This window comes from Aquila chrysaetos, chromosome 7, assembly GCF_900496995.4.
Source record: "Aquila chrysaetos chrysaetos chromosome 7, bAquChr1.4, whole genome shotgun sequence".
In the NCBI taxonomy this organism is placed as follows: Eukaryota; Metazoa; Chordata; class Aves; order Accipitriformes; family Accipitridae; genus Aquila; species Aquila chrysaetos.
The window spans coordinates 46,614,495-46,628,257 of record NC_044010.1 but is presented as its reverse complement, the minus strand read 5'-3'; the positions used below and the strand labels follow the sequence as shown (position 1 = coordinate 46,628,257).

Here is a 13,763-nt window from a genome sequence, read left to right as displayed (position 1 = left end):
CTTCAGTTCTCTAGATCTTTTAAGCCTTTGTATTGAGGCTAATTTCCTCTGGCATCAAATATAATATAAGCAATAGATTAAACTATATTCCATTGTAAGAAACACTTGGACAAGAAACACCCCTTAAGCTCCTCCATGCAGAATACTGATATGGATGCAAATAATTAAGCTTCAATGAACAGCCTTATGTTTCTTGACTGTTCCTTTCACATGTGGACCATTTAGCAACCTGCCACAAAGTCTGGCAGGGTCTGTGTGAAGGTGTGGGGTGTTCTGTCCTTTTTATGCCTTTCCCAGTTTGCTCCTCAAAAATATTTGTCTTGTAATGTTATCATTTAATATTTAGCTTTCCAGAGATTATGCTCTCTTCCATGTTCTCATCTGGATATATTTTCCCTTTGTCCTTTTATTTCCAATATCCTCCTTTACTCTGCTGTTTAACCATGTTTTAAGGGTTCAAAGAAAGTACTATTTTGATAGATGTTTTTTTTTATTCTCCTCCCAAAGGGAAAAAAAAAAAGTACATCCTTTTATATTGTAGAAAAAAACAGCACAAAGTCTCTAATACTGGGCTGAGGGTTCCACTGTGCATCAGAAGCATGAAATAAAAGGTAGTCCCTGTCCCACAGTGATTATAGTTATAATAGTAATAAGGCATTAAAAAAAGACATAAGGCGGCCATGGCAGGAAAACTGGTCAAAGATTAAATACTACCTGTATTTGGCAAATGATGCAGAAAAAGAGTTTTGATTTACCCAAGCAGAGTTTTGGAGTGTCAGTAAGGCAAACTATACAGCCCCTCATGAACACAGGATGCAAGAGAAGGGGTGCAATGAAATCTAAACCACTGTCTGGACTGCTGTGCTTATGCAAAGGCTTCCTGAAGCTGAAATCTCTGTCTTACGAGAGGCAAGAATGGTTATTCCTGACAGAAGCCAAAGCGTGGTCAGTACAGCTGGAGAATGCTTACAGGCAGAGAGCTTCCTGCGCAGCACTGAAGAGGTCTGGCTTTACAGACCTGATGTCAATTAAACAAAACAAAACAAAACAACCAAAAACTGAAAGCCTTCACCCACTGCTCCTTCCTATCTGGGACCCTACCCAGTATCCCCCTCCACCTTGATTCTTTTTCAGAATAAGAAATCTGCTCTCTACTTAAGTTACGGCTTCATCTCCAAAGCAGAGGGCTCCACAGCCTAAGTTGTGTAGCCCTCTAGTTATAACTGGAAAATAAGCTTACCTTCACCAGTACACACGTAATAAGCAATGGAAACATGTACTCAACATCCAAGTCCACTAAGTAGAATTAATATAGCACGTTAAGTTTTAGTCTTCATTAAACATACCTATATCATCTACTAATCTGGCAGTATCTTTTCTCCAAACTCTTGTCATGACTACCTGCAATTTAGCAATAAAAATACCCTACATGGATCAATAAGTTGTATAATGAAAACAAAACTGAAATTGAAAACCTGAAGCTTGATGATTTTTGAATTTTGCATTTATTTTTTTCCAAACCTAGTCCCAAACACTTTGCTGAATAACAGGCTTTACAGGAATCCATATATACATGTTTACCTTGCACAGACCTTTCTAAAACAGGGACGGGCAACTCTCATGGTAACATCCATCCCACATTTCCAATTACTATAGTGCCAAAAGCTAAGCAAATAGTGTTTGTGGTGTTTTAAGTAGCATGTGTTATAACCACAGTGGTCAAAGGTTATATAGTGACATACAGTATATATGGAGCAGTAATACCATTTATCGTTAAAACAAACCTCTATTTCAGAGCCAGAGAAGCAACTGCATGCTGTAAATTTTTTTTCAGGATACATCAATATATCTGTTAAAGAGTGTCCTGTGAAATGAAGAAGATATTTAAACAAAGTGATAAGTGGTTTTAATGAAGCGATTACCAGCAATCAACTCGGTGTTAAGGAAGCTGCTGCCCGAGCATTCACACACCGATGGAGGAGTCACGCACACAGACCACCCAAGACTTTAACTGCCCGGAGCGGAGTGTCTTCGCAGCGGGCGACTCCAGCGAGCCCACGGGTGCCCCTTCCCACTCCTCACACACACACACACACACACTCGCCCTACCTCTGGTGCACAGATTCAGACAGCCTGAGCTGGGTGCCTCCGGAGAGGGACCCCAAACACTAAACTCCCTGGGCAGTTATACCCTTGCAGTCGAAGTTCCTGCCCCTCACACCACAGTCTGGTCCAACAGTAATATTTGGGTCTGGGGTTGTCCTCTCTCTCATCGGGTCCTTTTTCCCCGTCCCTAGGCGGGCTTTTTCTCTTTCCTGTTTTTAGGCTAGTGGTTACTACGTCTCCTTTTCCTGGCTCAAACTGGCTCCAGATCTTCTTATTCCTCCAGTCAGAGGATAGGTCAATGTTAAGCAAAAGCCTTAAGCAAGCTACAGAGTTCTGCTTTATCATGAACGACTACCTTTAAGCAGCTAAACAAAGTCCTTAAAGCCCTCCAAGACATAATAATGGCCTCTATAATTTATATACATTCCCACGCTATTATAGCCTCACAATCTTGTCCCATTATCACCACATGCTGTCCATGTCTCGTTCAGGTGTGGTCCGCGTGCTCACGTAGCTCAGCTCTGCCACCTTCCACAACAGTGCTGCCAAACCAACATCCTCCTGGCCGCGTGCTGCCCATCCTGCAGATCACAAACAGCTTTCCCTCTCCTAGAAGGGGCTTCTCGAGTCACACACCGGGGAAAGCCATCAGGGTACTGAGGAAGACAGCAGCTCGAAACAAACTGCTGCTGCTGGAAAAGTCTCATTGACTACATCTTTGTGAGTTAGTCAAAGGTTTCTGAGAAAGGCCCTGGCTGAGCAGAGGCTCGGTGAATTGCTAGCCAGTAGCAACGCACTCCTACAGAAGGCAAAATGTCAGAGCAGGCTGGCACTTAACCTTTGCAGCACGAACGATAAACCTGACTCGCAAACAGCACCCGGCTTCCCACCCACAGGCACGCTGGCAGGGGGTTCAACCCAGTGTCTGGGAAGGGCCGTAACCAGCCCTCCTGCGCACCTCGAGCACCCTGAAAGCCTGACCGGGGAGGATTAAAGTGACCGCTGCAGCTGTCAGCATCTCACGAAGAGTGGATGGTGGCTCACAAATTGTTTCCTCAGACACAGAGCAGCACTCCATTAGGACAGCCACAGCATCTCTAATGTACCAGGGAGGGCGAGATTCATCCTCACTTCAGCTGCCCAAGTAAATAGACACCCACCTCCATGCCAGCAGCTCTCAGCTTCCCTCTCGCTCACTTTCTGGAGCAGGGGGTACTTCTGGGACCCTCACCTCCTCCTGAGGGAGGAATTGGAGAAATTAGACTCTACTTAAAGGGAGCCCAAGAAAAACAGTGCAGACAGATGTCAGACGAATTCCTGCAGAGCGCCCAACTGTGCACAGTAATGCAATTTGTGCGCTCTCCTGCCAGGAGGCATTAGGGTGCAGACAAGGGAAAGGGTGGATTTTCTACAGGTGTTTTCACCTGTCTTCATTTGCCTGCTTACTAACAGCTGAAAAATGACACTGCAGATGTAATAGCAATGCAGGCAGTTTTTATTTAAACATTTGGAGGAGGAAAAAAAAAAATCTCAAAACTATACATTTTTATTGATGACAAAGGAAGAACATTAGGCAGCAGAACATAGATGCCCTTCAGGGAAGGGACATTTCATGATGAATTTCCAGCTAAGGATCAAAGGCTTCTAGAAGAACACACTAAAATCAGGGTTTCTAACAGATTAGACTATCTGAAGCTCCTATTTTTCAGTTCCATTATATATGACTATATCCTGCATCAGCCTTTGGGTTCCTGAATGAAGGCAGTGCTCCTTCACTGTCAGAGGAACAGACCTTGAGGGAATGAAAGGACAGAATAGCAAGGCTTTGAGAAGAACAGTAGAGACACCAGCTAAAGCATCTTAGTAAAGGAACTAAAATATTTGGCACTTAATTTCATAATTATCTCCTTGGACTGCTAAAGAAACGAAACATAGCCTCAAATCCTATTTCATCAAAACTGAAACATTTAAGAAGCAGAATGCCTAACCTAGTTCTTGATATAACACTGACAAATCTGCACTTGATGACATCAACTTCCCCTGTGACAAACCTGTGTAAACACTCATTAGCAGATACTGTTTCCCAGGAGAGTCTATTTTCAACAAATTAACACAGTAATAGTACCAGCTTTCAAATATATACTTTCAGGTTCAGCACTTGCTCCAGCTGCATGCTCAGAGCAGCATAAAATAGACAGCACTCATGCCCCGTTAACTGCAGAGATAAGAAATAAACCGGAGGAGAGCTCAGAGTTTTCATAGTTTAATGAAAGCACAGCAAGAGCGATGCTTGAAAAAGGTCACTAGGAGACAAAAGCAGTGCAGTAATGCTAACATAAAATGCTCGACCTTTTATTTAATCTTAATCCCATTATCCTTTTTCTCATCAGGACAATAAATCCCACTAAACCAAAGGGATGTATGCTATTTTCTTCCTGTGACTGCGTGTAGAAGAATTCTATGGAAAGTACGAGTAAATACAGGATGCTTCCAAAGAATTAGTATATTCATATATATATACACACACACACACGTACAAAACCTGCAAAAGTTAAATCTGTTACCAGAGGATGAAAAATAACAAACAGTACGAATAAATAAATAACCTTACTGAAGTGCATTTTTCTTCCTATTTACATGCCAGATGAAAGATTTTTAAGTCAATGCATTTAGTAGATGTTCCAGTATACAACCTCATACATTGATTTTTTTTTTTTTTTTTTCCCAGGATCATCTAACAGGAGAAGGATGTTCCTTTTAAAAGAATTCTTTCATAAAAGCAGAGATCTGACTAAAGATAAAAATCAATACACAAAACCTTTATGTTTCCACATTTATAAATATGTAACAGGACCAAGAAGAAAATCGATGAGTTGCTCTCTAATACAATGACGTTTCTTCACAGAATAAAAATATATATGGACCCTTTTTATTCTTTAATTAATATATGTCATTCTTTATTAAGCATGGTTTTTCTCAATTTTAGCCATGTGTCTGGGATGCAAAATCTCCTTCTGTAAAAGAACTATTAGCAGTGATACCTTTTGATGAGTAAGTCATTGGGAATGGCAGAAACAGCTGGAGAAAAAAAGCAATTTTGCCAGAGGAAGAGAATTCCCACATCCTGCACTATTGATCAGAGTTAAGTATGTCCATGCCCAGGTGCTTCTACGATGATTTTCTCCACTCTACGTAAACACATACACACTGTCTTTGTATTAACAAAACAGTAGGAGGCAAGATCTATTAAAAACAAAAAGAACTTGCAAAAACTGTAGTTGAGAGTGTATTTTACACCAGGTCTTTTGACACTCACAGATGTTAAAAACAGGGAACAGGAATGCCCTATTCTCACCATCTTCTTTGGCCTTCATTTTACACCTGACATAAGTAAATTAACAGGTATTGCTCAAAAATAGCTTCCTCAAGATTTTTCCCATACAAACTATAGCTATTCGTAAAAGAAATTCAATCCTCCTGACCACAGGGGAGACAAACTTCTGAGGCAAGAAAAAATTGTATTAAACTCTCAGTGAACAACCTATACTTGTCTGTCTTAATATATTGTATCAGCCTTTTAAAAGCATTGTAAAAATGTTAATGCCAACAGCAAAAGCTGTTTTTGCAATAGTTGAGGAAATGAGAGAGGATAGATGCAGAAATGGCACAGAGGTGAGATTAAAATTTGAGAAATTCAGGTGTTAGTTCCATGCTTCACCCTTGGTATCACAGTTTCTTAAAAAAGTAATTACACACACATATATGTTCTTAACCCCTGTTGCAAGACGCATGCTAGATAATGCACTACAAAATGTTAACAGATTCACTGCTTGTTTATTCCTCCATAATTTTTCAGAGCTTTGACACTAAAATGATGAGCTTCATTCTCACTTTTAAGTCAACATCTCCAAAAACAAAACACCACCGCACCCAGCTGCTTTCCAATATCTTCTCTCTGCTGCCCCCCCCCCCCCTTTTTTTTTTTTGAAATTCAAACGATTTGAAAAGCTCTGTGTCCTTCTAGGGCATCAAGTCATGCTCACTGATTAGCAAATGTATCTTCCTTGCAAAACTCAAACCTCACTAAGTAATCTAAGTAGAAAGGGAAACATCAGAGCAAATGTCATGAGTTAGTGACTTCAACTAATAATGATTTTTTACAGTAGAGTACTCAAGCTGGGAGAAAAAAAAAAAAAATCAATGGATCATGAGAAGGCTTAAGGAAAATAATACCAATTGGTCATTATTGAGAACATATACATAACTACAGTCGTGTCTTGGTAGCATCAGCTACACAAAAGAACATGCTACATGTAAATAAGTATTCCTGTTTCTGTAGTTCCCCCACAACAAAACATCAGTGTGAGCTTCCTAACACTTTCCCCTCACACTGTTCTTCAGAGAACAGGCAGCTGCACAGAAGAATCACTGAATAATTTGCCAGAACTTGCCCATGTACATCTGAAGCAAAGATTTTGTTTGTTCCTTTTCAGAAGAACCTAAAAGCTCCTACAGAAAAATGAAGAGTGAATGGATTCCTTCCTTACTACTGACATCAAGGCTGTCAGTGCTGTGCACACTACATCAACCATGATTTGCGTTGGTCATCCTTTAAGACTTTATAGAGTAGTGTTAACACAGGCATAAAAAGAACACTAATATTTGACATGAAATGTTTCAAATAGAGAGAAGGTTTTTGAAACTGAAAGCTTTCTATGAATTGCAGCAAGTTGAGGTTAACCCCACGCTGCCTCACAGCAGCTTATGCTGTCTCCCCGACACAAGGCCCATCTGCAAAACATGTGGATGCTCAGTATCCCAGCTTTGAACTGTAGACACCTCACCTCCCTGAAATCAAGCCCAAGATGCGCCTTTGTTGTGGTTAAAGCATCTTTCCTTATCACTGTCCCTAAGCAATGAGGACCCCAAAGGGAGGCAACCACCTTCAGCTTTACATTTCTAGAGAGTCTCAAAAAAATGTACAGTTTCATACCCATTACTTCCAACTCTTCCTAAAATAGACTGGTTGCACTATCCTTGCCAACACATACTGACCTCTCCGTAGTCTACCCCCTGCCTCCACACACATGTATAAGGACACAGTTTAAAATGCTTTTCCAACCTCCACTCCCCACACGCATTTGTCTGCTACTCTCACTCTGTCAAACAAAACTACTACACGCCTTTCAGCTAGCTAAATTTTAAAAATGAGACATGAAAGTAGTCAGGGAAGTCTCCACCTTTCTCAATAGTTTACCATATCTTCTTGGATTAACTTTTCATCTCCTAGATGTGTCTGTGCTGTACGCAAAAACCCTCACTCCTTCTGACAGCAATTTGCTGTTCTGCCAACCATTTTAAAAAGCACATGCCCTCATGCTACACGCAAAGTGTTAAAAGAGCTGCTACTTCTCTATACTTAGCAGGCAATCTGTGTAGGAGATGAAAACATATACTATTCTCAAAGGCAAAAAAGTTCTAAAGATATTCTACACAACACAAACCACAACCTTAATTTCCCCCCCCTTTATTTACACTGCCCTGAACTTTTCATCAAGGGGAATATAACAAGGCTAAATATCAAGAATAGTTTTATAATGATTTTGACAGCTCTTAAATCTGAAACTAACCAGTTGTACATGGCCTCATATACTCCCTTCCGTTCAAATGTGCTGAAAAAAGTTTGCCCTCAGGCATGTAAGGCTCTGACAGTGGATTCCAGTTAAGGCTCCCGATGAGAAGCACAGCTCCGCTAGAGTAAGAAAAAAAGGTGTTTTTTCAGATAACTACTGCATATCCCTAACTATCTTAGTAACTTAAATCCTGAAACACTGAAGGACGGCACGTATGTGCTAGGAATAGAGCTGATATTTGGTGATGCTGTAGGTGGCAGCAGGATCTCTTCTACTCTCTTCCAACCCTAAAATCCTCCACAAATATCTTACAGAAAAACAGCAAAGCTGCTACTGCTTTAGTAATACAACACACTTGTCGCTGTTAAATTCCTTTCTACCAAAGAAATGGTAGAAGCCTATACCAGCAGAGTCTCCATGTGCAGAGCCCATGCAAAAAAAGCCACAGCAACATGCTTGCCTGCTGCAGTTTAGCTCCAGATGTGCCCGCCGTCTGGTGCCACAAATCCCACCACATTCAGAATGAAAAATCCAACCCTTGCTAACAGCATTATGGCTGACATTCTTACTTCTTCCATAAAGCCAGCAAGCTTGCATCTGACATTTTTCCTTGACAAAGGAAGCTCTCAAAGCAAGGAAATGTTTTTCATGGAAGCTAACCACTAGTGTCATTTATCTCTTCATTCACTATAAAGTGCAAACAGGTGAAAAACCTGGGTAACAAATCAGCTGCAGTATATAAAACAAGAGCCTTGCCTACTTAAATGTACTTACTGGTTTTAGAAATTGATAAATATTTCACAATTACTGCGAGAGAGTGCATTCAAAAATATGCTAACTGCAGCATTTACAACAAGAAATCTGAAAACTGCATACAACAATGTGACACGTCAGTGATTCTCTTGGTTTAGTTACTTTTAAAAATCACAGAAGTATGCATCCTGGTCCAAAACATACTAACAAGAGAGATATGTAAAAAAGTTTGGGGGGGGGGGGGGGCTCTTTTATTTCTTCTTTTACACCAGTTTTACTTTCCTTTGCTAATCTGGAATTCCACCACTACAACTATAGTTACTAAACCTACTAATCAGGGTTGCTACATTAGGGGAAAGCGAACAAGAACTGCAGTAGTTTTGGACATAAGCACAAAACCCCAAAACCCATCAATGGTAATACGAGAACAGCAGCAGTTGCTTATTCCACAGTTTGTTCTATATCCCAAGAAATTTGTCTTAACTTCATCTAGTCAATACTTCTTGAAATGTAATAGCAACATTCACTCTGCAAATCCAGGAACCATGCTGGAATACTTTTCAAAGTAAATTAGACATCTGAACTTTTATTCCCTCCCTCTTGACTAATGCTTATCTAGAACCTGCACCGAGTTGACAGAACCACCCTGAGCAGTGGCTGCCATACTGCAGCACACCTGTACCAAGGTAAAAGATCACAGTTGCTCTGTTCCAATATAAAAGGCTGGGTCACAACATTCCATGCCCCTGCAAGAGCAGGAACTCGCTGCTGCCAAGGGAGTCTCAAGGCTTCTGGCACCTGCTTCTCCTGTTCTTTTCTCCTCTCCACCTCCGTGTGTCATGAACCAGGATGCAGCTGCTCCTTCTCCAGATTGATGGGCAAAAAAACCTTGCTTGTTTGGACTATAACTGGTTGGTCTAATAAAAAGAGGTTATCTGTCCACAAACCTTGCCTCACTGGAAAGACACATTCATCAGATGTAGCATTCTTAGCAGAAGGCAGCTGACTATGGAGCTCCTTGCCAGGACTGATTAGACACAGACTAACTGGTCAGATCAAAGTTCAGGACACACCTGTACAAGAGAAGGCTTTTGTTTAATAGTGGCAACAGAAAGCAGTTCTGCTGAACACAGAACCCCATATCACCACGCACCCAGGCTGAAAGTCGGCACTTGCACAGGAATCCTGCATCCTTCCAGAATTTTGTTTCACATGTAGATACAAATCAAAAGACAGAGTCAGGGCTTGAAAAACCTGCCTACCCACAACAAGTGAAAGAGGAGAGGAATGAGTAGGTTGAGTTGGCTTAAGTAACAGAAGCCAGTAAATATTTTGGAAGGGAAGAGGAGGAGTCAGAGTTGCAGCAAAAGTCACATCCCCTCATGAGCATGTAAGAGCAAAGCTTGGAAAAAGGAAGAGCAGGTCTACGCACACACAAGAAGGATGGCCTTCCTCTATGCCTGAACTGACAGCAGCAGGAGGAATGGATTCACCTGGGGTAGCAGGCAATGGGACAAAGAAAATTACAGGTATAGTGTCACAAGCAGCCAACTATATCCACATTCTCTACCTCACTGAGAAGGATTAATGCTGCCAACAAAAACCCATACCAGTAGAATATTCGGCATCCAAACCTCTTACATGAGAACACAATGGTATTTGAAAATAAGTTCTCCCAAACAAGCAAGTAAACATTTTGGTATTGTCTCTGTCCATAGGCAAGAAGACTATCTAACTGTAAGAGAGAAATATTTCTGTCTTTGCTTTTACTACATTTTTACTGATGCACTGAACGTTTCTGAACCAAAAGGAGAAAGTCAGATACCACTAGAAGATAAAGAGATTCTTGTGCCTGATGAAACATTTGAAGACTCAGGCACAGATTACTTCAGTATAAAGTGCTTGGGTAAATCCAGAACCAGGAGCCAAACCCTGCGCCACCTTATCAAAGCAGCGCTAGCTGATGCACACTGAAAGAGGTTTTCTCTCTACAAACCTGACACTATCAGCCCTTAGAAGTTTGTGTAACCACATCAATTCAATTCCCAAAGACCCCACTGTACACTCAATGGTTGTTACTCAAGCTCTACCTACAAATAAATATGTAATTATTTATTTCACTGTTCCCTAAAAAGATTACTTAGCATCTGCCAGACGATGCTGAAATCACCTTTTTACCGAATGACACTTAAGAACAAAATATTGGATTTATTCTGGCAAGGCATGAAGTAATAGACTAGATTATATAGCTGGAAACAAAAAGGGGGGGGGGCTGAATGTATTCAAAGCTAGTTGGAGTTAAAGCTAGCTTTTAGCTGCTGAACTGTTATTCCATATTCCTTTAACAGTTTTCTTTCTTGGGGCTTCTCAGCTGTCGGATATTGTGAAGGACTGTACAATATAATCAGCCTGAAATGCTGCTTCTCAGAATCAGCTCCAGCAGGTCTCAGCCATTGGGACTGAAGGTCAGAATACGAAAATCCCACCTTCCAAGCACTACCTTATACCATAGGAGTTTTGACCAGAGTTTCTCAAGATCTGTGCATCACCAGGAGGTATCTGGATTCATTTCAGTGCAAAACAGCCATTAGAAAACCATCTCAAGGACTTCTGCCCCTCTACTTCTCCAAGTCGTTAACTTAAGGAAGTGTATCATACTGCAACACGGTAGCCAGCAGCTGCTGTGAAGACTAGGAAAACATTCCTCAGCCTGTTTGTTTTTTTGTTACCTTTGATTTTCAAAGAGCTCTTTGATATGGTGATTTTCCATTTCTGAACAGTAATGCCTGAAGCAGAGGTTAAATAGCATTGAATGCATTTTCTTTTCCTTTCCACCTTTTTCCTCTTCCCAGTCTCCTTGCCTCCCCTGCAGCTGCCACAAGAAAAATATAAGAGCCACTTTAGCCCTCCAGGCTCCAACTGCAGGAGGCAGGTGGGCTGGTGAGAGGTCGATTCCTGCCAGAGCCCATCTGATGGGCCCAGCCTCTGCCTTGGCATCACGCTTTTCTCTCCCTCCGCTCCCGAGGCTGCATGGAGCAGGGCAAGCTCTGCTGGAGCACAGAGTGCAAGAATTAATTACTGCATTGAGTGCAATTATGAAGCTGGAGCAAGGAGCAAGCTAGAGCACAGGAGTGTATATATATATATATATGAAAGATATATCCAAGTCTTCTGGATGCATCTCTAGCTCCTGAAGCTGTAATTTGTGGGACACTAGGAAGCACAGTGTATGCTTGCAGTGATCTTACATCCTGCCCGCAATGCCTTCTTCTAGCCACCAGGGAAGAGAGAGCAGTGAAGGAGGTACTGTTGCTCTGACTGAAGTGGCCATCCTTCTGCCCTTGTAGGCAGGGGTGAGCAGATGAGAATGGGGAAGGAGGAAAACACCGTTAGAGAGAAAAATAAAAAGGCAATTTATAAAACTCAAGAGTTAACCTAGTAGGATGTCAGTTTATCAATAGCATGGGTGCACCATTATCAGCAAGTAGGCAACAGAAGATCTATGCATTACAGGGGTTTTACATCAACAGAGAATTCAGTGGTCTTCCAGGAGCATTACTGTGCTATTTTAAACACCTTTTGAGTTGCTACATGACCTGTAAGCTTGTCACTATGCTTTAGGGAGCATTCATTACAAGGAACCTTGGTTGCATGAAGACTTCCTTTACAGTCTTCAGTTTGTCTTCAGCACTACAAACAGACCAGTCATGACGAAAATTGGATTTGAAAGTGGATGTGCTTGTACTGTGTAACGTGACTTTCAGTTCCATTCACACATCATTTGGAGAACTTCATCACAGATTAATATATTAAGATTCAAAGGCAGTCTACCTATTCTTTTTAAAACACCCTTTGGCAGTGTGACACTTAAAGGGAGACTGGATACAGGCAGTGACTCTGGTATAAGAACAGAGATTACAAAACCTCAGAAGGGAGTTAAAAAAAAAAAAGAAAGCAAAACCACACCAACCCAGAACAGGGAAAACATACTGCAAGGCAGGGAAATGCAAAATTGCCCTTAGATTATAAAAAGCATTATGAAAAGCAAACTCTTCCTGTTATCTGTAAATGCCTGAAATAATCTGTGCAGTTATTTCTGTTTCAGGTTTTATTTCAGTGCCGTAACTTGATAATGGAAATTTAAACTTTCTGCATAATATTTTCTCTAAACAATCTCTCCCCTATGCACCACTCAAGCATTTTCATCCATTGCCATAACCCAGCCATGAAATACATTCTGGCCTACAAGCCTGCAATCCAGCATCCTCGTACAAAACCTCATCAAAAACCCATTTATGCCAAAGGAAGGTCACCCATGTATTTCATTGCACCATTAAACCACTTCCTATGACTGTTGAGAATTGCCATGTTTACTTATAACCACAGCACTTAGCGCTACTAAACCCAGGAAACATAATGGAAATACTTATATCTATTAATAGGCCATCAAGCATATGGGGAAAAGATGCCCTGTGGCTGAAGCACAGTACTACAAGTCAAGAAACTAACGATAAAAGTAAAGCCCCAGTCCCTCTTCCCTGTAGGCTCGGGAAAGGAGAACCAGCTCATCCATCATTTATTTTGGAAGCCATAATTGGCTTACTGTTTATCAACATTTTAAGAGCCCCAACAGCACGTTTCCAGTCCTCTCCCTGAGGTCTCTTTCCCCTGACACAGACTCACACACACACACGCCACGTTCAACACAAAAGAAGGAATGAAAATGGCGAGAACAGGCGGGTCACCAGCGATGGGAGAAGGAACGTGCTTCCCATTACTTGACAGCACCCTCCCAAGGGAAGGGAAATTAAACCCCTTTACTTAAAATACGTAAAATCACAGTAATGATGTGTGGATAAACACTGCAGTATCGTCCTATTTTCCCTTCTGGGACAAAAGGAAAGGCCCTTCTTGTGTGATTTGCCATGTAGCCAACTTAGTAGCATGAAAAAAATATTTTTGTTTCATATGACTGGAGTTTTTTTTCAAAATGAGGTTTATTTTACTTACAATATAATTGTATATTGGAAGTTTATTGCAACTCAATAATCAAGGCTACTTTATTCAGACTGGAGTATTCTTCAAACTATTACTTGATTTACTGCTTAAGCGAAAAAGCAGCAGTGCTCTCCCTGGCCGGGCAGGGGAAGACCCCTTCAGCATTTTTGCTCTAGTTAACAAACCCAGGCACGCCGCACTGCCTTAGGGAAATTTGTATCTTTCTTTTTTGATCAAAGCCACAATAAGAATTTCAGTATTCCACCACACCTA

At 41.2% G+C, this 13,763-nt stretch overlaps 1 protein-coding gene across 12 annotated transcripts in view; it reads right to left on the bottom strand.

Moving 5' to 3' along the window:
• MAP7D2 (MAP7 domain containing 2) overlaps positions 1-13,763 on the bottom strand; it is an 85,887-nt gene that overhangs the window by 65,027 nt on the left and 7,097 nt on the right. For 10 of the 12 annotated variants that reach the window (XM_041124682.1, XM_041124683.1, XM_041124685.1 and 7 more), the window contains exon 1: positions 11,222-11,504. The exons of the other annotated variants lie outside the window; for them this stretch is intronic. In XM_041124682.1, the coding sequence (XP_040980616.1) occupies positions 11,222-11,489 (268 nt within the window). In that variant the 5' untranslated portion in view covers positions 11,490-11,504. Of the gene's footprint in view, positions 1-11,221; positions 11,505-13,763 lie in introns of those variants that run through there. 12 annotated transcript variants of the gene reach the window in all.